Genomic DNA, 25,477 nt, shown 5'->3' with positions numbered 1-25,477 from the left:
TCAATGACAAGTACGATTATTTTGACATTTATAATTATAATAATAAAACATAAATAATTACTTATAATCGAAGAATTGGACGGATAAATTTTTTTTACAAAGAGAACATTTCACGATATGTAATTTTATTTTCGTGATATAAAGAACAATATTAAATTATAGATTTCTTTGTTATTGTCGTAATTTCATTTTTGATAGGATAAAAGAGAAACGGAAATAAAGTTGTTTTTCATTAAAAAGTATTTAACGTTTTGTTTTTGTAGGTCAACGAATTAAAAAAAAAAAAGAAAGAAAGAAAGAAAGAAATACAATTGCAATCTTGTTTTTCGCTATTAAATACAAATAATTCTTTAGGATGTATTAAAGATCGTATTAACAAATAAAAAATTATGAAAAGAATATTAATATACATAAAGGTTATTTTCTCCATCTCTTCTTTTTTTATCTTTAATAAAAGTTAATTTCAAATGATAGATTTATTTATTCGAGTAGTACATTCTAAAAAGCGATTAATATATGATATAAGGTATATGCAGTCCATAAGGTTCGATTGAGTCGCGTGTGAATAACGCAGAATTTATTGTACGTGTATACGTTTATTTCCGGTTATATTTTATCCTTCTTTCTGTTTTTATTTTTATATCAATTATTGGTTAAATTCAGTGTTATTAGATTGTAAGAGGAAACGGGAAAAATCGGACGATAATATGAGTGAAAAGTAATGTAATTGTGAGGTTAAGTTAGATTAGAAACGCATCGACGTATTATGAGATATAACTTGTGTCACGTGACACGAGAAGCGAAGTACATGTGCAAAGTCGTATTGGAATATAAAGTCGAATATAGTTATCCGAATTTAATAACGTGATATATATTGTTGTTTTTTTTTTTTTAATTACAAGTGAACGAAAACTTAATCATTACAACGATGGATTTATCAACAATACCATTAACGGCTCTATCGATAAGAACTAGGAATACTATTTCTAACCTATTGAATCCTACAAAATTTCTTCCATGCGATAATGGTTTACCTAGGTAATTTTTATTTGATTTTAATTGCGTTTTTCGTTTTGTAAGAATAATGGAACTTACTATTAGATTCACATTTAATGAACAAATCTATATTTTTTAACGTCGTAAATGTGATCAATTATATCGTTGTTGCGTTATAGAGATTGGAGAGGTCTAGCACATTTAGCAAATATAGAAGGCGAGCTTCTACCTTTGGTATCGTCCCATTCTGATCCAACTATGTTTATTCTAAACACTGTTATACAAAAAAAAAGTAAAGATGATATTGCAAACTTGTTAAATATGCTATCTATATTGGAAAGGTGGGATATTATCGATGATACTCAGCAATTTATCGGTTAGTAATTTTTATACCGTATTTGTATTTATACTGCGACTGCATTAATACTATGCTGATTTGTACTAATGTGTGTATTAATTTGTGATTTGTAATGATAAGTATAATATGATATATAAAGTCTAAAAAGATCTTAATTATAAAAAATCCAGATTAATCAAAATATAAATAAAAAATAATCGATATTACAGAAGAGGATACTGAAAAATATTTAAAATGTCTGGAAAACTCTCAAACAACAGTTGAAACGATCGAGGAAAGTGTTGATGCTAAAGTATTGACTGTAGGTTAGTATTAAGATTATATTCTATCTATTTGTATTGCAATTTGTTATTTTAACATTTTTTTTTATATTTTGTAGATGATCTTTATAGAATTAGACAAGGTTTAGAAAATCAAAGATATGATGCTTTTGTTTTGTATGCAAACGAAGATGTTGATTTTGCAAATGAAATGATAGATAAGCTTGAAAAATTTAATATAAAAGTAAGAATGATTAATAACATTAAAAATTATATTATAATATAAAATAATATTATAACTTTTTATATGAAATATTTATAGCTTTGTATAAAGGATAGAGATCTAATAGGAGGTATTAATTTCGAACACGAGGCTGTGATGACTCTAATATCGGAGCGCTGTAATAGAATGATCATAATAGTATCTCCTAATTTTCTCAAGAGTTCTGCAAATGAATTTTTTTTGAATTATGCTCAAGCCGTAAGCATTGGTAGGTATCAAAAGTTAAAGTATATATATTTATAAAAAAGTGTCTTATATATACCAATATTTACAAATTTTATTCTATAGATAAGCGTCAGAGGAAAATCATACCGTGTTTATACAAAAAGTGTGTATTACCGCTTCAACTTAGTTATATGTTTATTCTTGATTATACTCGAGTCGGCTTATATGATTTTTGGGGACGATTAAGAGATTCCATCCAGGTTTCAAATACATTACAAAATGGAAATATAAAGGAGCAACATCTAAAAGATATTCAAAATAATACGTTAGCAGAAAATAAGATTCAGTATTCTACAAATCTACCAGATATTGATACTGTCCCATCTGAAAAATTGCAAGGGAGTGTACAAAATGTACCAAATTTAACCTCTGTTACGCAAATAAAATTATCAAAGAGTATAGAAGAAAATTTAAATGTTTCCAATCTGGAAAAGGAAAGACATATTGGTTTATTACAATGGACAAGGAAAAAATTAAAATTAAAACAAGAAACTAAAGAACAAAGTCATGAAACTATTCCTTATTTGCCATCTCTCGATAATTTAAGTACATTAGGTATTACAATAGATTCAACAGATATAAGCCAAAATAAATCTAAAGAAAATAAGTCCAAGGAGAAGAAATTTAAAAAAATCAAGACATTCAGGAAGATGCTGCTAAAGTCATGAGAGATAAAATATCTTTCAATAATTATGTAAAAATTCGTTTATATAATGTACATATGTAAATATGCAAATTTGTAACTATATGTATATACATATATATATATATATACATTTATACATATATATATGTGTGTTGTGTGTGTGTATGTGTATACAGAATGTTTCACTTAACTTTGATACTTCGAGTATCTACGCTGCTTTTGACGATAGAATACAATGTAAATAGAAGTATTTTTCTATGATATTTATATTTCAATTTGATACCTCATATCAGAAAATTCATAGTAAATTAATATTTATTATTTATAACTCTACTCTTAATAATCTAAAAATTACAAACTACAAAATATATATTTTTGATATAATTAATATCATACAGCATAAATGGGACTATGAAGTGAATGAAAAAAATATATGTGAAAGAGTATATGTCTCTCTTTCTCTTTCTTTTCCTCTTGTAACAGAAGACATGTAGTAGGATAGTATTCGTTTGTAAGATAGATCTAAGAACAGGAAATGTAGATAATAAGTTAAAATTAAAGGTAAAAAAAAATATATAGATGGAAGTCTTGCAAACTCTAAGGGAAGGAATAAAAAATTCGTTTATCTGTATATCTATCTATCTATCTATTTATAATCAATATTAGATTATAATTAAACAAAACATTTCGATCAAATTTATTGGAGAAACCATTGAGAGAGATGTATATTAAGATAAAAGTCATTTAACTTGACAAAACTTTGGTAAATGTATACCAAAACTTAATGAATAATATATATTTTTTAATTACATTGCCTGTAAAGTATAAAACATATATATATATATATATATATATATATAAAGAAAGAATAGAAAGAAAAAGAAAAAAAATACATGTCAAATAATAATAAAAATCTCATAACTACCGTTAAATTTGTCACCTTTATTTTCAGAGTTAGCTGCATTTAAAACAACCTTTATATTTATAATATTGCTCTCGTTATAGGAGTACGGTTGATAATCAAAAAAGATATAACTGTCTATAGAAAATAGTATTACAAATTAAAATATTATCTAACTACATTTTTAAGTGTTTTATAATACAATTCATTAATGAAATATAAAAGGCACCTGAATTAAGCAGACCGACATTTTTATTTCTTCAAAATAAGAAAGATAAAAATCGTTTATGTGGTCGCTCTGATTTCTACGAAGACACATTAATCTTAGGCACAACATTATACTTTCATGCTGTCTGTCATTATACACAAAGTTTTATTATCTCTTCAATGTATTCATATTTCCACCAGCAACATATTTACAGGAAATTTCGTATATCATTTTTTCTTCTTTCATCTTTTTTTTCTTCTGCTTTTATTTTGTTTTATTTATTTCTAAATATACTCTCTCTTCGTCTTTCTCTCTCTGTACACATACATAAATTGTTCAACAATTAGAATCGTTCTGATGGAATTATGAATAAAGATATACAACGTCGGTGTGGTCTCAACGAGAAAAGAAAAAAGGAAGAAAAAAAAAAAAACAAAAACCAAGAAAAAAAATATATACTGTAAAATTATTTAAAATAAGTCTTTATATCACTTGTGCACAATTTTCAAGGTCACGATTATTTACCTCTTTATGAAAGACCGCACCTTATTTACGCACTTGTCCATGAAATTTCTTTTTCTCTTTGGCTCTGCTCCTGCCGGCAATGATAGCAACGAGCCTTGTTCCTTTATTTCAGCTTTGTAATCATTGGACGAAACACTTTCGTTAGAATCTAATCCCGCGCCACAGCTCTTTGCTTTGAGCAACGTTGATTTATCGTTTACTATCGTCATTAGTCTTTCCTGTATCGGTTCTACACTATTATCACAAAGCTCAATGGTTTGCTGCCTTTTATGAGAATTCGTCACCTCACGATCATCCTTTAAACACGACGATTCGAACTCTCCTTCATCATTATCTATACTCGTACATCTATTTGTTTGTTTAGGCAATAACGTTGAATCGTCTTCTTGTTTATCGTTGTTTCTTTCAAAGGACGAAGATGCTTTATCATTTTTTTCTTCCTTAGAGGACACTTTAGAAATTTCTAATTGCGAGTTAGAGACTTTAGTTTTTAAACGTGGAACAGGCAATGGATTTTTATCATCCTTTGTTTCTTCCTTATTACTTGATAGTTCAGATTGTTGTGTTTTGCAAGATACATTTATGTTATCAGTAATACAATCGCAATGTTCTGTTTGATTTGTGTCATTACAGCTAGTACATAGATGTTTGTTATCTTGATCATTATCTTCGTTATCCTTAGCCAATTCTTCAGTCTTTATGTGCGGAACTACGTCATCCTCATCCAAAAGACCATCCAAACTTTTGGATCTTGGCCTTGGCACAGGTTCAGGTTTGACGACTGGCAAGACAGATTTCTTCTCATCTTGATCTAAAAGCTCGAGAGATTTAGATCGTGTAGATGGAGAAGGTGGATGTCGTGGTGGTCTGCGAGGTACTGGACTTCCTCCAGGATGAGTGTGGACAAATTTCAATCGAGGTGACGTTGGTGGCAAACCCATTAACCAACGGGACGGACTCGACGATTTTCTAAATCTGTGATAAAAAAAATTATGCATATATATATATAGATATTATTCTTAATAGTGTGTCATCTTGTTTATCAGATCATTGCTATTATTAATTAATTATTAATAATATTTTTATTATTATTATTATTATTATTGTTTGAACGAGATACATTTAAGCAACATTGATTTTTTACAAAGACACAAATGAAACTAGATAAAGAGAATAGAAAACGTTTAAAGGCAAATGAAGGACAATCAAACTTTGACACGTTTGTGCATCGAGAGAAAACCATAGCAACAATCAACGATGAACATGAATTCAATATTATCATCATTTATAATCTCAAATCAAATTCATCAATTGCACGATGCAATACGAGCTTTATTACAAAAAAAGAAGAAGGAAGAAAAAAAAAAAATGTGCCATCAAAAGGAGACTACATCAACAGGCCTAAATCCAAGTATACATTCGTAACTATATAACTGAGGGATATTTGATAGATAATAACTCCAAATTTTATAGGAATCAATAACGAACAATGGACTGTTTGAACAATGATATAATTTACATAGAACATGCATTAAGATTACAACCTACAAGCGTGACAATATGGACGTGAAACAATGATTTCATAACATATAGGTGGAGAACAAGGATCCATTCACAGTGGTGCAACTTAAATATATATCAATTTAATAAAAAAAAAAAAGATCTAACTAACTGACCTAAATCGTGATTGTCTTATCGCGATTCATAATCCCGGCTGTAGAAAATAGAAATTAGTTATGTGTTAGTTATTTTAATCATTGGTATAAATTCATTAAGTATAGAAATGAAAAACAATGATTCTGAGATATTACCTGTTTGGAATAGCTGTGGGCGGGCCGTCTAGTCAGTCTCGCCCACCGGTTGAATCCTTGTCGCTACCTCTACTTTCATTGCTATGCATTCGTTGATAATTTGGTGCTTGTCGCATATTTGTGCTACCTGGCGTACTAGGTGCTGTCACGTCCTTGGATGCTATACTTCTTGGTATACCTCCGGACAACTCAGATCTTACAGGAATTTCACCTCGCATAAACCTTAAAGTCAAGAATATATATATATATATATATAATTTTTCTTTTTCTTAATTTTTTATAATATATAAAAATCAAATAGCAAACTCATTTATTTACGTAGACGTATAACTTACCTTTCTAATTTGTCTACGCAAGCATCTTGATAATCATGAATCCAACGTACGCCATTAAAGTGACAAACCGTTCGCATATCTTCAGGAAGATCTTCGGGTTCAGGCCATTGAAAATTATCTATGATGGGAATAATGTTACACTGCGATTGCAACGCAGCTACAATTTCCTGTAGAAAAAAGAAGAAGACGTGTGTTAAAGTTCTTTCTCTGTATAATGATTTAATGAGATTGTTAAACGACGATCTAAAGGAAAAGGAAAAAAAAAAAGAAAAAAAAGGAAGAAAAGAAAGTAACAAGAAGAAAAAACGAAATCTTACCCTATGGACCCAGTCTTTACACTCGTTGTCCTGTATACACCTTTCTAAAGCCTTGGGCGTGAGCACAAGGAGGAAGTGTTTGGCCTGTCTTATACTTTGTAACAAATTATTATCGAATTTACCGGCCTCTAACCTTTCGACGTCGATAAAGACCGAAAATCCACGTAGCTGCAAATGAACCTTGAGTAAGCTAGCTAACTGAGATCCGTTCGATCTCCTATAACTAACGAATACATCTAAAGATTTATCCGGTGATTCGTCTTCGCAAGAACTGAATTGATTGTGTTGCATGTTCTTGATGGCATCCAATATCCTAAGTCGATGTATACTATTCGCTATACCACACTCGGTCAATAATTGATCCTCCGACAGATTCCTGATAGAATCTTTGTCAACGCCAGCGTTGAGCATACTATAAGTATATATCGAAAATTCTTGACCGATCGATTGCAAAAAACTATTTAAATTTCCAGTATCCCTGCTACTGTAATCTGCCATTTTTTTCAAATTTTGTAATTCCCGTGTAAAACGTCTCCTTCTAATGCCATTCGTCAAACCAATGTCCTCCTTGAGATTCTCCTCGGTCAATTGTAGCAAAAGATCACCGTCCACTCTACTTTCAACAAAATTTGTAGCACACTCGGCAAAGCCTATTTGTTTGACCCATTCTCTAACATCTTCCGTAGACCAAAGTGGTACCTGTTGACTGAGTTTATGTGGTATTTCTTCCCCTATCAAACGCAAAGCTTGAGCGGCGTATTTGGAGGCTATTGCATTTGGACAACTGGCGACTTTCTTCAATGGTTCGATCGCTCCTATCGCACGGAATATCTCGGTATTGCCTTGTTGTTTCTTGATACCAGCTTCCATGCAAAAGTGAAAAGCGGCGAGGTTCCTGGCCTCCTCTCTTTTCGAACTTAACACAGGTACTAATCTCTCCAACCAATTTTTACTTTGTCCATGGGCATGGGCCAGATTCGATTTAGCGAATTCGTAAGGATTATGTGATGTAACGAACGGCTCGACTAAGTCAAGCGTACCGGATTTTAAAACGGCCGCCTCGATTTCTTTATTGGCTACTAAAACTGCGATCGCTAGGCAAGCGTAATACTTTATATTGTCGTCGTTATGAAAGGCAAGTGGGAAGAGCCACATGGGTACCTTCCTCTTGATCATAGCTTCTTGATTTTCAGCACCACCGTAAAGTGACAAATTGGCTAATGCCCCAGCACAGTGTCTCAACGTCTCCACGTCGTTCTTTCTACACTCGAACAAGACCGCGTCCAAACCACCAAGTCTGATAACGTCGCTACAGGTACCCTCACTGTGCTTGAACAAATGTTCCAAGATACCGGTACCCACTCTAGAATGATCCACGGAGTTGGCATTCTTCGTGCATACACAAGCCACGTTGACGACCTTCTCAAGGCCATGCTCGACCACGTGGGCACGATTTTCAGTGGTCAAACATTGCTCCAACAACCTCGCCGAAGAAAACTGTAACTCGTGATCGCTCGCAATGCAATTCGACATCAACAAATCTAGACCACCTCTCGTTCTAAGGGTGTTACACAATGTATAACCAAGTTCGTGGCCATGAGTGGGTACTGCCCAAGCCTTTCTGATGATCTCGTTAACCCTGTTCAACAACAACGGCGCTTTTCCGTTCTTTCCTTCGTTGGCCTTCAAACGTTCGACGAAACTATCCAAGAAACCGCAGTACTTGGCAATCGCACGATCAACGTCCTGCGGATTTGACTTGGAACATAACAAATCCAGATCGTCCAATGGCAACGAAAGAAGTTCATCCTCCGCTGGCCTCATACCATTCATCAATTGATTTACCGCGTTAGCTGCACTAATCATCGATGATTTTGATGTCACCCCTTTCGATGCTATCGTTATACTCGACTGCGAGCTCGAAGCCATGTGTTTCTCGTGATTATAAATCCCCGAGGAAGTTACTGTCTGACGTTGTTGTTGTGCCGCCATCGCCTTCTATAAAACAGAACAAACAATAACATCGGTGTTTTTAATTTGAATGTAATTATTTATTCCGCTTGTTACATCCTCAATGCATAATCTAACTTATTTCTGTCGCGTCTGACGCAATAATAGAAGCATTTTAAACAGTCCCGACAAGTATCAAAACGATGAAACACATTCAGTTCCTACGTTGATTTTACAAAGCACGTTTTTAACTACCATTCTCGAGTCGAGGCTCCACTTTCGTAGCATGCTTTCGTTCGATTCTAAGTAAACAGACACTTTGAATTATTTTTCCTTCCTCTTATTAATTTTTTTCTTCCTTTCCCTGTTTTTTTTTTGGTTTTGTTTTTTGCAGACTATTTATTTTGCCGGGAAAGTTTTTCCTTCGTATTTTGCGTTTGAAATCATTCTAAAAAGTCGTGGTGATTTTTTTTTCTTTTTCTTTTTTAACTGCGTCAGAACTAGTATGTGCTCGTGGTTCAGGAAATCGAGAAAGACTGAAGGCTGACGGTATGCTCGTCACCGTTTAAATTGGTGGAATCTTTAAACGCTCGATATCGCGCGCTCGTGTGTGTGTGTGTGCTGCGCATAGACACACAGCACGGACGCAGGATCGTAGGTAGCAAGTCAAAAGCACACTTTTCGATACGTACAACCACACACATACTACTGCCAAAGTTAAGGTAACTTCATCCAGATCGTTCTTAAAGACAACGATTTATGGCTAACTCGAAAAACGTATTCTTTGGTGACCGGCCAAAGTGACGAATGAAAAGAAAACGAGAATATATATCCTATATATCCAATTATTTAAGAAAATTTTTTTATATATATTTAATTTTCTTTCGTCCTGTTATTTTCTTTTTTTCTGCCTTTTTTCCTTAAAAAATAAAAAAAAAGAAAAGAATTCTTTTTCAAAAATTATCTATAAGTTTCGAGTTTTCGTTCGATCCCGTTCGATTTTTGAAAATGATCGAAAAAATAAAATTTTCTTTTTTAAATCTCACATAAAAAAATATATATATATAGAAAGAGAGAGAGAGAGAGAGAGAGAAAGAGAATTGAGAGAGAAGATTTTCAAGTAAGCCAGAATTTTCGTTTGGGATATATATTATTTTTGAAAACATTTACAAAACGTAGAAATTTATTTATATCGATTTATTATGAGAACCAACCTTTTCTGAACTGAATGAATCACTTTGTAACTTCATAGTCGAGGCTGCCATGTTGTTGCTCTCTTGATGCGATAAATCTCCAGCCTTCAAGCTTCGCTGTTCCTGTAATAACGAAAGAGATAGATATATTGGGTGATACCAGTTCTAAGTGCTTGTATTCGTGGAAGAGAGCGCACATAGAGCACGAAAGCCTGATGCATTTTATGGAAAAGCTTTTTCCTTCCTTCTCTCTTACATAAAAAAAAAAAGAAGAAGGAAAGAAAGAAAGAAAAAAAAAACGAAACGAAAAGCATACTTTGTCGACTTAACTAACGAGTTCATTTGTCCAACTAAATGATCCTAATTAAAATGACTAACGAACGATATACATGCATAATGTAACAATCTTTATTTTCTTTTATTATTTTTTTTTTTAACGCACTATATTCACTCTATTGACAATCATTTTCGAACGAATTTTTTTTCTCTTTTCTTTCTTCTTCTAACAACAAACACAAGTTTGTATTTAAAGGAATAAAAAGAAAAAAAAAAATAATAATAATAACCAACAATCTTCGAAATATTTTTTCACACGATGATTATTTCAACGATCGACGTTATCACTATGATTTTTTTGTTTTTCAATTTTTTTCTTTTTACTTTTTCAGAACATTCACAAGTCGAGAGTGTCGTAATCGAATGATTAGATTGAACGGTGGATGAAAACAAAAAGAAATGATAAAAAAAATAATAGAAAGAAAGAAAAAAAAATAACCAGGAAGGAAACAAGATCGAGAAATTTCAGATAAATCACGAATGCGAGAATTTCGAGAGAAGCACGACCGTCGCAGTTCCATAGCAATCTGACCGTTCTGTCATGTATCCCGACCTCTTCGATGCCTTCTGACGTATTTCTATAAATATAAACGAAGCATTTCGTCACGGAATCGTCGCGTCTTTTCTCTTGTCGCTGGACACAATCGTATCCGTTTATACGTGTTACTTTCTTCCTTGTCATCCATCTCGGACACTTATTTTTTTCTCATTTTTCCCTTAATTTCTTTTTATTAATACAATCCCAAATATAAATCATTCAATCCTAACGCACAATCCAAGACCAATTAAATAAATAAATAAGTATCTATTATTACTCGAAAATGAAACATAACAAAATAGCACCAAACTTCTCCTCTTTATTATTTAATTAATTCTTCTTCTTTTTTCGCATTATCTCATTCGGTTCTCGGAATACTTAGAATATAAATTATTCTCGCTCAACGAGATTATCGTCATTATGAACAATTACACACACCAGACGTTTTGATTTTTCTTTCCTTTTTTTTTCTTTTTTTTTTTTTTCTTTTCACGTCGTTTTATCACGAGTAAACAAAAAAAAAAAAGGAGAAAAAAGGAAGAAAGAAAGAAGAGAAGAGAGAAAAAGAAAAGATGACTTTAAAAAATTATCTGGACATTCTTACCGAATGCAAACCATCGTAGTTTTTTCGTTGCAATATACCTCGATGCACTGGCCAAGGTACGCTCATGTTTATAAATATTCATACCAGTCGCGTTAAATAACACTTTCTAAAACCCAAAGCAGATGTGCATACGAAAGATCGACCGTACGTTTTCGAAGAAGACGAAGCACTAACTAATCTTAGCGGTTCGGAGTTGTTAAACTCTCATTTGATCTACCTATGTATTGCGCGCGAAAAAGCTGCTGCTGTGTGATGTGGTCACGTGACGCCAATAGCGGGAACTTTTAAACTACGTTTCGACCGGTCATTGTATTTTGTCGTTCGTTTGAAATATCATTTCCGAAACGTCATCCAACAGGTTTTCAACACTATTTTCAATGTTCGATATTTAAAATTCACAACGTCAAGCTGTCATTACAACAGATTGTAAGCTGTCCTTGCAAACAAAGTCATTAATATACGTCACGCGCTAACGTAAGAAAGAAAACTATCATTCGTCACGCTGCAACGTTAAAAATAATTTTCGCATTCTGTTAAAATCACGAAGGTTGTGTTAAACATCTTCGTCTAATATCGAACGAAATATTCTCGAGAAATTTCTTTTGCAATTCTTCCAATTACGTAACGAGTGCATTGTTTAAATCTTTAAATTATTAACAGATAAATGAATTAATTCGTGAATAAATAAATAAATAATTAAATAAAATATCACGAAGCAATGATCGGTTGAATCGATCGATCAAATAAACATTACCGTCTAATATAATTATCTAATTACTAATATTAATAACCCGTTTATTACAATTAATAATACTAATAATAATAATATTAATAAAATGAAAAAAATCGAAGCATTCCAGAGAATGATCTGCGAATGAAATAAATTGGAATAATCTCGTACGATCGATTTAAAGAAGATGGGCCACTTCTAACTCAAGTATAAGGAACCGCGTTGGGTAAAGTAGTAGCGATGAAAATTTCTGGCAATCCACTGGATCCGAAATGAACCTTGAACGTGCGTGCGTCCACGGATCTTGAAAGCATTTCGAAGAAGAGAAGTTAGAAGTTGGCAATTTACCCGAAAGTATTTCGCGGCCGAGTTCTATTTCGAGTTAGGGGGAGATATCGGTGACAGTTACACCTAGTTGGCAAGCATATTTCCTTTGAATCTTATTGAAATCACAACGATTACGTCACCCATGAGAAAACAACCACCTTAATGAATGGACACGGAGGATTATGACGTTTAACAAAAAGAGAGAGAGAGAGAGAGAGAAACGAAAATGAAATTCAGCAAACACCAGTTGACTTTTTCCAAGAACTTGGCTTACGTAATCTTAAACACCATCTTGATAGATACATACCCAAGATCTCTTTAAACCATTCTAAATAGTCGATGGATAAACCTTATCGCAATATTATTCGAAACGATACATCTTTCACTTAACACATTTCGACAATTACAACAATTAAAAAACGTGTCGATCGATGAAGATAAAAAAGAATGACGTCTGATCGATGTCAATTGTCTTCTGTCCGATGTCATTGTACCTCTCTCTTTCTCTAACACACGATAAATATAAAAATGCGAAAGAAAGAATATCGTAATTATCGTTTCATTAATTTTTCTTTGTAAACAAGAAGGCCTACCACCAATCCGATAGATTTTCTCCGATCATTGTTCCCCAAAATACGTTTGGTCACTGTGATATTTCGGGTCCTTAAAACAGGAAAAAGGCCCCGTGCAAGCCTTGAAAATCGTTGCCCCATCGACATACGCAAACTATCGACGCCAAGAACAAACTGTTCTACCGTTCTCTGTAAGCTTTCTGTTATCGACCACTCTCGCTCAATACTCAACCCCTAACCTTACTGGAGTTTACTGGTGGTGGTGGTGGTGGTAGTGGTGGTGGTTGGAAACACGCCCCCGTAGAGACAGAATCGTTTCGCTTAAATATTCAAGGTCAATGCGGGAAAAGCCCAAAGCTCAAGCACCTACTCACCTACCGACCGACCAACCAACCAACAAGAAATTCCAATGAATTTCTTTTAGAAAATCAATAGACGTCTCGGTACAATTGATTTTAGTTTTAGTTGGTTTATAAACTTCGAATGTTAAATTCTAATTATATTATTAGTTATTACATTTTAGCGTCATCCTACGGAAAAATTGAGAAGTATCTATTCTGATTAATTAAACTGTGCAATATGATTCATCATCTCAACATGACGACATTTATCTGTATCTATATATATGTATGTATATATATATATATATACATACTATATTTTAAAAACCACTTGTGCTTAGAAAGTATAACATCGTAGATAATGAATCGATGAAACATTGTAATTAATTTATATAATAGATTTACCACGTTAATACCTATAATAAAAGATAAATTCGATCAGTGTAATTAGATACGTTTTTGAATTTTCTCAATAAACAAATCTGACAAATTACGTATGCGTTAGATATGGTATAATGAGATCTTGAGATTCAACACGAGTGTTATTAATGATCATATTGCTTTAACGTAGACGTATACAGATATACAGAGGTAGATTTGTATCTATAAACCAATCGAGAAGTCATTGGCTGGGTTTCAAAAAGCTTCCTTCGACGCTGACTCAAGTGTAGCCACGTACCCGACGAATCCCGACTACTATTCGGCTAAAATAATCTAAATATAGAGAACCGATGGGAAAGCTCTGACGTGGACTGAAAGAGGTCTTACACAATGCTCGAAAGCATTACCCCGGTGTAATCGTTTCTCAGCGAGAAGGTTCGACGACTGCTCAATTCGATTGAAAATAAACCTATTCGTATTCGTACACGCGTAGTTACATACGTGCGTACGTATAAGTTTAGAGAAAATTTTCTTTTCCGAAAATAAATAAATATATATATATATATATATATATATATATATATATATATATCATCTATTAGAAACTGAGAACTAATCGATTTACAATAACGATTTCAAAGAGATTTTACGTAATCACATACTCGTTAATTTAACGTTCGCTTTTTATACTATTTAATAGCTAGAAACTTTCGTTATATTTATTCGTAGAAACGAAACGATTGTTATTTAAAATCAGAATTATTCCTTGGACATTTTTGAAAAATTATGATGAGATCGAAACGTGATAAGATGCGTTGAATTATGATAAAGGAAAAAAGAAAAAAAAAAAAGAAAAAAAAAAAGAAAAAGAAAATAAGAGATACTATCGTAATTTTAAATCTTCGTTGTTCATTCATGATTTTCTATTCTTTCATTATAAACTGAGAAAGCATTGGAAAAGATTATGAAATGATATCGCAGAAAATAAAATGATTAAATTTGTACACTTACTCTGGCGGCAGCTACCCTCTTTTCCGCAGATACACCGTCCAATTCTACGCGAGCTCTTGCCGCGGTCGCGGCACTTTGTTCTTTATAAGAAACGTCACCAGCTTGTAATGCTCTCATTTCAGCACTATTGGCTATTGCCTTTTCAGCACTAAATCCATCGGTAACGACCTATACAAAAAAAAAAGAAAAATAAATAACAGAAGAATAAATAAATAAATAAATAAGTAAAAAAAAAAAAATAAGATAAATAAATAAAGAAATAAAGAAATAGTTAGATAGATAGATAAATAGATAGATAAAATTATAATCTTAATAATGACAATATCCATGAATCATTTGTACGATCATGATCGTAATAATCATTGTAATCATAATTATGATCAATGAGAGAAGATCGGACAAAAGAATAGAATGATAATACATACGATCGATCGGTTGTGACAACTCGTGAGTTAGAAGAAAAAAGAAAAGAAAAAAAGAAATAAAAAGAGAGAGAAAGAGAGAGATGGAATGAGAATAAGATAGATAGATCGATAGAGAGAGAAAAAAGACTCGAAGTCCTTGACCTAGACTACATAGAGGAAACCACACCTCGGGCCAAACATTGCGCAGTCTCCGCCTCGTCGTTCGACGTTCTTAAAGAGTCGTTTGCTATGCTCGATTATTCCACGTGCGATTTAAGAACCGATGATCACCTACTGATCGAGATCCATAGTTCTAATGTTAGATCTTATTAGATCCCTTCCGTGAGACAGAGAGAGAAAGAGAGAGAGAGAGAGAGAGAGAGAGAGAGAGAGAGAGAGATCTTGGCACGTAAATAATAATTTAATTGCTCCGAGTTAAAGAATATATATATATATATATATATATATATATATATATATAAAGTTAAACTTACAAAAATCATTAGAATGATCTATGAAGATCTTTAAGCGATTATTATTTTATCACAAGGTCACGATCGATGCATTATCTATTTTTTTTTTATTTTTACTTTCTTTTTTCTCCTTAATTTAATTCACGGAAACGATAGGACGATGATCGTCGTGATCGTTGTATGTACTTGTTTTATTTTTTCTTTTTTTCACGTTTTTCTTTTTGCACTTAAACATTGGACTGACCTTCGTCTTGGACGCACTCGTCATTTTCTTCTGTTCGAATTTCATAGTTTCCTGACCAGCAGGTAAACTCGTCATATTCGTTATACTCGGCATATTTATCGGCGGGCTCATATTATGAAGATTGTTCAATGAATTGAGAGAACTCAGCTGAGACGGCGAACCTCCTGTCAAGGTGACAGTTCCCGTAGAGGGTGGAGGTGTGTCAGGATCTGGGAATGTTACCAGTGGCTCGGTTAAATCATTTTCTTCGGCGCCGGTTCCGTCTCTAAAAGATATAAAAAAGAAATTACGAAAAAATAAGAAATAAAATGGAGAAGGAGAAAGAACAAAATTAACAACCAGTCGTCATTGATATTCTATTCGTTTCTTTTTTTTCTCTTGTTTTTAATTTCTATATCACACACGAATATTTATATATTTCATTGACGAACGAACGACATATGTATATATATATTTTTTTTTTCGTGGAAATGAATTAGAAAAAAAAAATAAATAAATAAAGTATTGATCGTTTAAATTAAAAATGATTGGACTTACCTGTCAACGAGATTCTCCATGCTGCTACGTAATCGTGAGAAATTAGTAGAAATATTTTTCATCTCCGAAATGCCACGTTTTAATTCGGTCAGATCGCTCTTCATAGAGCTCGCCTTCATTTCACTCGACGAGGACGACGTAAGGATCCTCTGAGAGGATTTGGCCACCCTGCTCGAGCTACTGCTGCTACTGCTGCTCTGGCTCTGATTCGTCGTCAGCATCTGCCGAGTCAAAAGTCGTTTACGTTCTATTTAAGATCCACGTGAGATGAGTCACACACTCTCTTCTCTACTTACTACTCATTTCTATCTAACTAATATGTATATACGCGTAGTATGAGCGCGTGTGTGTGTCTCTTTCTATTCGATTAGAGTGTCTCCCTGAACTCGACTTTTCGAATTTTCGTTTCCAAAAATCCATCACTATCGAAATCATCCTAAACGAAATAACCGGTGATTTCAAAATTACTACTTAATATGTAACAATTCGATGAAGTTTCTAATCCTTCCAAAAATTTCAACTACGTGCCTACGCGTTTACTATTTCATACAATGAACCATATCCCATTTGCTATTATTACATCGTAGGTTTTCTATTTTTATAGATTAAATAATCCTTTGCTCAGTCATGTTCTTTTATTTCAATGTGAAGAAACGAACGAAAAGATTATTAAACACGTTCGTGTATATATATATATATAAAAATTTAGATTTGCATCGAACAAAATGAAAAATTCTTTGTATTTTCTTTTTTCTTTTTTTACAAAATGCATTATATCGAATGATCTAAAAATGAAAAATAAAACAGGAATGTAGAGCAATGGAAAGAGAGCTACCGCAGAGAGGCTGTTAAATATCGTCTCGGACGAGAGAATTCGAGTTCAGGAAGAAGAAAATCTCTACTTCGAGTATTCAAGAAGCTAAAGAAAGAGAGAAAGAGAGTTTGGAACAGAACCGAGTACGTGTAATTATAACCCTCTAACAGTATTTTAAGGAGGGTTCAAAAGTTAAAATATCTTAAGTAAGTACCGAGTCCTTCGAATTGTCGGGTTAACTCGATTAAATAAAGATGGAATTATTTTAGTATTATAAATAGAGAAGAGATGAGAGAACGATTTTATTCGTATCTTGTGCCAGGAGATTGCAAATAATTCATTCATTACAACACGAACGATCGATTAATTCATTATACTAGATGTGAACTCGTATTAAGTGTGTTTCTATGTGTGTGTGTGTGTGTGTTTAATTCTCTAAAGCAAACAAAAATTTCAATCGTTTTTTTGTTCTTTTATTTTTTTTTCTTTTTTACATTTTTTTTTAAAGACTAGATATTACGTTAAGAATGTTTGATAAAACTTGTAATGCTCCTTTTGTCGTACATAAAAGATTTCTAACGTTCTAACGCGATCAAAGACAAAGTGGAGATACTTTTGGTTAGTAGCCAAAGAGTCAACAATTTAGACAAGCTGTTACCAATGATTGAGTTGTTGGTAATGTTTAACAAAACAAGAAAGTGCCAACGTTCTCGTAAAATCATATATATATATATATATATATATATATATATATATATTATATATATATTTATATATGTGTATGTGTTTATGTATAATAGTACGAGGAAGTAAGAATGAAAACCTTGAAAAGTATATGACGGTGTTCTAGAATGAAGTACGTAGGAACCACAATACTTGGAAAAAAAGAAAAAGAAAAAAAAGAAAGACAAAAAAAATTATGCGTGGGTGTGAAATTATGTGTGGGTATACGATTACATTCAAAGTGATCTTTAACATTGAAACGTCTTGTCTTGTCTCGTTTCATAATGTTTTCAATGAAAATATTCGACGAACGAGAATTACAAAGTCAAAAAAGCAAAACGAAATAACGAAAAAAGAAACAAACAAACAAACAAATAAACAAAGTACGAGATCGAAAGATTTTCTTTCAAAAATTAATAAATTTAGTTGAAATAGTAAATACTCGTTATATTATGTTCGTCGGAGAATAGAACGAATCGATGAATAAATCATATTTATAATACGAGTATATAATGTAATAAAAGAATCTAATGTACGAAGATAAGAAAGAGAAAGAGAGAGAGAGAGAGAGAGAGAGAGAAAGAGACATACAAATTGGTGGGCGTAATATAGTCATGCGAACTCTGCACTATTGCATAATCGATAATCGAGAGAATAAAATTGTTAGATACGACATAAGTAATATAAAAAAAAATTTGTTTCATTAAACGAATAGATGATTATTTTTTGTTGTTATATATATATATATATATATATATATATATATTTCTTTATTAATCTTAATTTTTCTATTTAATAATTATAATATAATAATATCAAATTTCTTATTCTATTAATTTGAATTTTCTTAATAATTCTTAATATTTCTAATTATTAATCTTAATTTTCAATGATTTTTATTTCTTTAGAGAAAGTTTCATTTTTCTACGAAAGAAAAATCATGCTCTATATTTGTTGATTCTAAATATATGTTCTCTCTCTCTTTCTCTCTCTGTATACATATATCGAAAGTTGGTAGTTTATCGATTGTTCGGAAAATCAGAAGTGGTCAAGAGTGAACGTAGGCGAAGAAAACGTCGCGACTCTTCTTACGGTGAAGGTCGTTTTGACTCGTGTGCGATCTTAAAATAGAAAGTTCGATGGCAAAGTGTGTACTTTTGGCTTAACGAGAAGAATATATTCTCTCTTTTGGTTAAGCGCCGGGTGCATAAAAAAACATGGCTACGATTTGATCCATCTTTAAATTTATTTTAGAAAAAGAGATAGAGAGACAGAGAGAGAGAGAGAGAGAGAGAGAGAGAGAGAGAGAGAGAGAGAGAGAGAGAGAGAGAGAGAGAGAGAGAGATCTTTTTTCTTTTAAAAACAAAAAAGAAAAAAATAAAAAAGCGAGAGATAAAAAACGTACTTGCTCTTTGGAATGTTTATACAGGTGTTGCACTCGATTTCTAAGTATTTCACGATTAAATTATAATAATCGATCATTAATTTCAATGATTAAATTTTGCAAGCGTTAATAATTCACAAGTACAATTTTAAATTATAATCAAACCTATCTTCTCGCTTTTTTATCATTATCATCATCATCATCATCATTATTCGATGATCATCGAGAGAGAAAAAAAGGAATAAATAAATAAACGAAGAAAAAGAAATTGTAAATTTTGGATCACGTTCCCCACTTATATAGATCACGATCGCGATGAGTTTACTTCGATTTACGTTTTAAGCGCCTAGATAATGTAACGTAGATACGTTTTCATGAGGAAAAGAAAGAAGAGAGAGAAAAAAAAACAGGACAAAAAAAAAACAACCTGCGATGAAGTGGTAACTTGTGGATGATGGGAAACATGGGTCCGGCCAGTGACCAGATTGTTCTTTTTTTGAAAGTTTTCCATGACCGCTTGCATGTCCCCGTTTTCTCCCCCCTCCACTGGGAACTCCGACATCTGCAATAATAAATAACAAGAGCGTGAAACGATCAATAACGTGGAAAGGAATTATTGCACGCGTAAAAACGATTTCGTAAAATATATCAACCAACGATAGATATATAGATCGATCGATCGATTTAATAAGGAATAAAAGAAAACGAAAGAAAAAAAAATTAATCGAAAGGAACTTTTTCTTTTTCTCTCCCTCCCTCTCTCTCTCTCTCTCTCTATATATATATATGTATATATATATTTATCTATCTCCATCTCTATCGCACTTTCACCTCTTAATAAAATAATACAACGATTGATATTTACTTTAACGACGTATGTATCGGTATACGTTCGAGTTAAATTATCAGAGCGCAAAATGCGATACTCTCCATTAAACTTGTGAAACATGCAAATCCGAACACCCACGTGGGATCTGTGTGTAAGTGTGTGTGTGTGTGTGTGTCGGTGGTAGTTAATAAAAATCTAACTTAAAGCTCGCGGTCACATTCAAACCCGGATCTTTCTTATGGATTAATACAATATATATATATATATATATATATATATATATATATATATAAAACTCGAACGATTTTCGATAGAAATAATCGATATTTTTCACAATCGCATTTCTAATCGATTCGAATACTATCTTCTTTTGCGTCCATGATTTTTTTTTATAGACATTGAACGGTCGATAAAGTCACTCCCTTCATACAGTATCTATTCTCTCTATCTCTCTCTCTCTTTCTCAATCGATTACCGTACACATTGAAACTGTCAAACGAAGATGCACAACGAGAATACTTGTGTTCTACTAAAAGAAACGTTCATTGACATTATAATGCGACGATTCATGAAACTATTAGTATATACGGGGTGATTGATTCGTGATATAAATATAATTTTAAATAAACCGATATATTGTTATTATTTAATTTATTTATTACAATGAAACGATAACAAAATTGTTAGATAAATGTGACACCTATACAGATATGAATTTAAATTGATAACAAGATTATTGTAAGTGTATATATATATATATATATATATACATATCTTTTTGGATATGTATGTTTGTATATCGTTCAGTGGAATTCCGATCTCTGACCCCAAAATTCCTCTAATAAGATACGTTAATATCTTCTGTTTCTTTCGATTCGATAGAATAAAAAGAAAGAAAGAAAAAGAAAAAGAAGAGAAAAAAATACGGAAAGACGCTTCGTGATCGAATAATTCCAATTGGCAGTCTATCAAAATCATGAGGATTTATTATCGAGTATAAAAAGAAGGAGGAGAAGGAGGAAGAAGAGGGAGAGTTTTGTTTTTCTTTTTTTTTGTTGTTTTTTAAGTACCATATGTACTTACTTTAATGCGCATTTAGACGGCGAAGTATTCTGGTCCACGTAAAATAGGAAAATAATTAATCCGTTGAATGAAATATCTTCTTCTTCGATACGGTACCACGATGTTCGACCTAACCTCGACATTCGAATAATAACGTTCGTGTCGAGATCATCTCATATTAATCACCATGATCGGTCGATTTTTAATACTTATATAGATTGAAAAAATAGACGGAAAGAAGGAGAGAGAAGGAGAGAGAGAGAGAAGGAGAGGAGGAGAGAGAGAGAGACAGAAAGAGAGAGAAAGAGAGACACACAGATCGATGTTACGTATACGGTTAGTAGAAACGTATAATGTTAACTCTATTGCACAAAGAAAGAACTCGCGTTAATACATATATATATACATGTATATACATATATATGTATATACACATGTAGATGTATATATCTATATATCTATCTATCCTGTGTGCACACATGTACAATAAGAAAGAAAGAAAGAAAGAGAGACGAATAGCCGTTGACCTCGCGATGCGTCAACGTGGACGGTCGGAGGAATACTGAATGCTCGATACTTGTTGGCTATGCGACGCGTGCGACGCCAGCGTTCTCTGGTGACCTCTTACGTTACTAAGGAATTCGTGAAATCGTATAGTCACGTGGTGTTAGCTGCGCGCGCATAAACCCGCCTCTTTCAAGAACATTCCTTTTTGTTTTCCTTGTAATAGAGCCCACGTGACCGATTGGCTCTTTGTCGTCTCTGTCTCGAGTAATAAACATTAAAGAAATTTCTTTCGCTTTATCTTCTTCGAACGAAGAAAAAAAGAAAGACAGAAAATAAAAGAAAATGTTTTAACTCTTTCCCGTCCCTCTTCTCGTTGATTTTTACTTCATAGAAATTATCCTTTACGTTGCGACGAACGACTGAAAAGATTTGTGAATGAAACCGTAGTGGATTGTAACACTTGCGTAACACGTTCGTAAAAAAGAAAAAGAAAAAGGAAAAAGAGGGAAGAGAAACAAAAAGCACGATCCCTCCTTCCACGAAGTAGCGTTTTATCGGCGACCCACTTTGAATCTTAAGAAAAGGATTATAAACGTCCTACGGTGTTTCTTAGCTTGAAATATATGGTATTCTTTGTATCCCCCCCTCTCTCTCTCTCTCTCTCTCTGTCTCTCTTTTGTATAATCTTTTTATATAGTTTGTATATCGTCAGGCAAGAAAGAGAGAGAGAGAGAGAGAGTGAGTGATTGTTTTCGTTTTTTATACGACATAAAGAGTCCTTTCGATCGACCTACTTTTTTTATTTATTCCTGCAGTATATTTCCTTAGTATTCTTTTTGATTAAAAATAATCGAAAATATGTACGATGTTTACGGGTGAAGAAAAAAATGTTGTGGTGAGGGAAGAAAGGTGAATCAAAGAGATGTTTTTTTAAAGAGCCAGATTGCCGTAGAAGCAACGCGTCGTATATCATTTTTCTTTTATAAAAAGGAGCGACCAGCTGACTGGGCAAAGGGAAAGAAGGGATAAAGATTGGAATGTGGTCTAACAAGGTGTCTAAGAAAACGACGGTTCTCGCTCGAATGTTGTGGAATTTTGGCGAAAGCATACCGGGTGTCCTCGAAAACGTGTACACGTGTCTTTCTCATGGAATAGAACGAAAGAGAAAGAGAGAGGGTTAGACAGAGAGAAACAGAAAAAAGGAGAGTGCAAGAGAGAAAGAGAGAGAGAGAGAGAGAGAGAGAGAGAGAGAAAGGAGACACGAAAAGTGGGAGCGTGAGAGGAACGAACGCGGGATTTCCAGTCGTGCGAGATACGTACGAGAGAAGGGATGAGTGAGGGGTAGGGAGGTTTCAAGAAAAAGAGGGGAACTGAGAAATACGAATGTGTCGGGGAGAAAAAAGAAACTCCCTTAATGGGTCAGCGACGTTTTAATAAAATAAATCTCACAGTACTGTTCGTAACGATTCTCACCGTGAATTCTCGTATTTAACGAAAAGAACAAATGGAGAAATTCTATAAAATAAAATCGTGGATAAAATTGATTTTACTCTCGAGTTTATTATCAAGACAAATATTTCAATCGTCGGAATAATTCGTGCGTTCGATTCAAAGAAAAAGAATGAATGAAAGGATAGAGAAATAAAAAAGAATACAGAACTTCGATTTTATCCTACCTGTCGAATTAATTTTTGTTTGAATATTGAGTGAAATAGGTGTCCATTGAATGAGAAAAGAAGAGAAAAACAAAAGGAAAGAAAAATTGAAAAGATTGAAACTTCAACTAGAGCCGGATGAGAAATTTCGTTCTTCACGATTTCTAAAGGTTTTTCATTTTGAAAAGTCTGAAAGATCACAGTTATCACTTGGTAATTTAATCGGAGTCTTGGACGTATCAAGGGTCTATGTCGCCGAGAGCATTGGCAGACAGCTGTAGGCGGTCTTGTGCTGTTGCCAGACACAAAGAGGCGATTCGGAGACGTCTCTTCGTGACACTATCGGTATGTGTTAGTGAGTAAGTACGTGTACGATCGTGTTTTTGAGTTTCTTCACGAAGTCCTATATATAATAAAATCTCTCTCTTTCTGTCTCTCTCTCTCTCTCTCTCTCTCACTATCTTTTACATGTTATCTTTCAAACCAGATTTCGATTGGCCTCGAATAATCTCTTCGTATGTATATATAATACATATGTATATATGTATATATATTTATTCTTCGATAATTAACGTCAATCATCATCGATTAACGTTTACAGTTAATAATCACGTCTGTACTATTTTTCATTTTAACGAAACGTGCATAATCTCGACGAATTAAATATTAAATTAAAAACAAATCTCCCTCCCGAATATTATATCGCGAATGTTATCATGCTTGAAACGTATTTCCATGTTATAATAATACATTTAATGTGTATAACCAAGCACATGCGATATATATATATATATATATATATATATATATATATACATGCGTGTAAGTACGTATGTACCTATAGCATGCTTTAACAGCTCACAGAGAACAAAGGGATCTTCTGTGGAGTACCCAAAGAGAACGTGCGCTCGTACAAGTTCCTACGGTTTATGTGCATGCATGCACGCATGCATACAAACGCATATAAACGCAAATACCACACATTCAAAAGAGACCTACTGGAACGACGACGACGACGACGACGACCACGACGACGACGACGACGACGACGACGACAACGACGACGACAGGGAATTCCACGGCATTTCGAAGTTGTAACAGTGTTCGATAAGCTTCGAAAAATGTTCTCTTTCTCTCTCAATCTCTCTTTCTTTCTCTCTTGTAAAATCACCTATTATGTTACAGGATCTACCCGTTCATTTCATTTAATCGGATAATCGTCAAACAGCCTAGCCATTCCTCCATTGCTATTTTTATTATCGTATTTCGCAATAAAAATTCCGAATGATTCAATCGTCATTTAATTCGATTATTCTGGTGCAATGAAGTAAACATGTCATTGCATAAGTACATCCGATCTTATCCACTAATCATTAACATGTCACAAATTTATATTTTATATATATATATATATATATATATATATATATATATATATAAATTAAATAAAATGTATCACGTGTATCGGTATTAGCGTTTGAATATTTAAACCTCCAAATAAGTTTTATAATTACGAACAAATATTTGCCGATTGAATCGATCGATCGATCGATCGATCGATCGATCGATCTTCCAAGCTTAATATAAACCAAGGAGACTCTTGTAAAAGTATTGATCAGACGGATTACGCAACGATCGAAGAGGACAAACCAGCTTATTAAGAAAACCGGTACACGTAAGAATTCAACCAATGACTTTAGATTTTACGTCGAAGGAACGAACGAATATACGAACGAAGGAACGAACGAACGATGAAACGAATGAACACGAAGGAACGAAGGAACATTTGCTTCCTAGAACACCGGGGACAGAAGCCAAAGTATCGAGCACTCTACCGAGAAATGCTTGTTAACCTGTTTGCAACATTTCAAAAACCGCTTGCGTCAGACCGTACGAATAGAATCCCGAAGCATCTCTTCTTTTAAAATCATCCCGCGAACTCATCAACCCGTTTCGTGGATTTACAAAGAATAAGTGTGTATCTCTATGTGCGTGTG

The 25,477-nt window shown here is 33.1% G+C and overlaps 2 protein-coding genes across 12 annotated transcripts in view; one reads left to right on the top strand and one right to left on the bottom strand.

Moving 5' to 3' along the window:
- The first annotated feature begins 527 nt into the window (after positions 1–527).
- On the top strand, positions 528–4,495 carry LOC127068168 (myeloid differentiation primary response protein MyD88). Its single transcript, XM_051003945.1, has 6 exons — positions 528–1,038; positions 1,176–1,372; positions 1,564–1,659; positions 1,734–1,858; positions 1,937–2,105; positions 2,186–4,495. Exons 1-6 carry the CDS (start codon positions 929–931, stop codon positions 2,788–2,790), a joined length of 1,302 nt encoding a protein of 433 aa, XP_050859902.1. The 5' UTR covers positions 528–928; the 3' UTR covers positions 2,791–4,495.
- Positions 3,691–25,477, bottom strand: part of LOC127068149 (NAD(+) hydrolase sarm1) — an 83,000-nt gene continuing 61,213 nt past the window's right edge. For 5 of the 11 annotated variants that reach the window (XR_007782848.1, XR_007782847.1, XR_007782850.1 and 2 more), the window contains 10 exons: positions 19,855–19,989; positions 16,507–16,727; positions 15,970–16,234; positions 14,849–15,016; positions 10,030–10,131; positions 6,866–8,863; positions 6,549–6,715; positions 6,214–6,435; positions 6,079–6,116; positions 3,691–5,377 (listed from right to left, as the gene is read on the bottom strand). Coding sequence is in view for 1 of the 11 variants with exons in the window: in XM_051003896.1 (XP_050859853.1) it covers positions 6,246–6,435; positions 6,549–6,715; positions 6,866–8,863; positions 10,030–10,131; positions 14,849–15,016; positions 15,970–16,234; positions 16,507–16,727; positions 19,855–19,989 (3,246 nt within the window). In the remaining 10 variants the exon portion in view is untranslated. Of the gene's footprint in view, positions 5,378–6,078; positions 6,117–6,213; positions 6,436–6,548; positions 6,716–6,865; positions 8,864–10,029; positions 10,132–10,783; positions 11,351–14,848; positions 15,017–15,969; positions 16,235–16,506; positions 16,728–19,854; positions 19,990–21,339; positions 22,405–25,477 lie in introns of those variants that run through there. The other 6 variants (XR_007782853.1, XR_007782852.1, XR_007782851.1 and 3 more) reach the window with 5 other exon arrangements.

This window comes from Vespula vulgaris, chromosome 12, assembly GCF_905475345.1.
Source record: "Vespula vulgaris chromosome 12, iyVesVulg1.1, whole genome shotgun sequence".
NCBI lineage: Eukaryota > Metazoa > Arthropoda > Insecta > Hymenoptera > Vespidae > Vespula > Vespula vulgaris.
Note: the sequence above shows the minus strand (reverse complement) of the source record. Positions and strands in the feature narration are given on the sequence as shown.

What these genes read in the sequence shown, in the direction of transcription:
- LOC127068168 (XM_051003945.1), top strand. Translation starts at nt 929, where the DNA reads ATGGATTTATCAACAATACCATTAACGGCTCTATCGATAAGAACTAGG. An exon ending in TGCTAAAGTATTGACTGTAG is followed by an intron (nt 1,660 to 1,733) that starts GTTAGTATTAAG and finishes TATATTTTGTAG; the next exon opens with ATGATCTTTATAGAATTAGA. An exon ending in TTGAAAAATTTAATATAAAA is followed by an intron (nt 1,859 to 1,936) that starts GTAAGAATGATT and finishes AAATATTTATAG; the next exon opens with CTTTGTATAAAGGATAGAGA.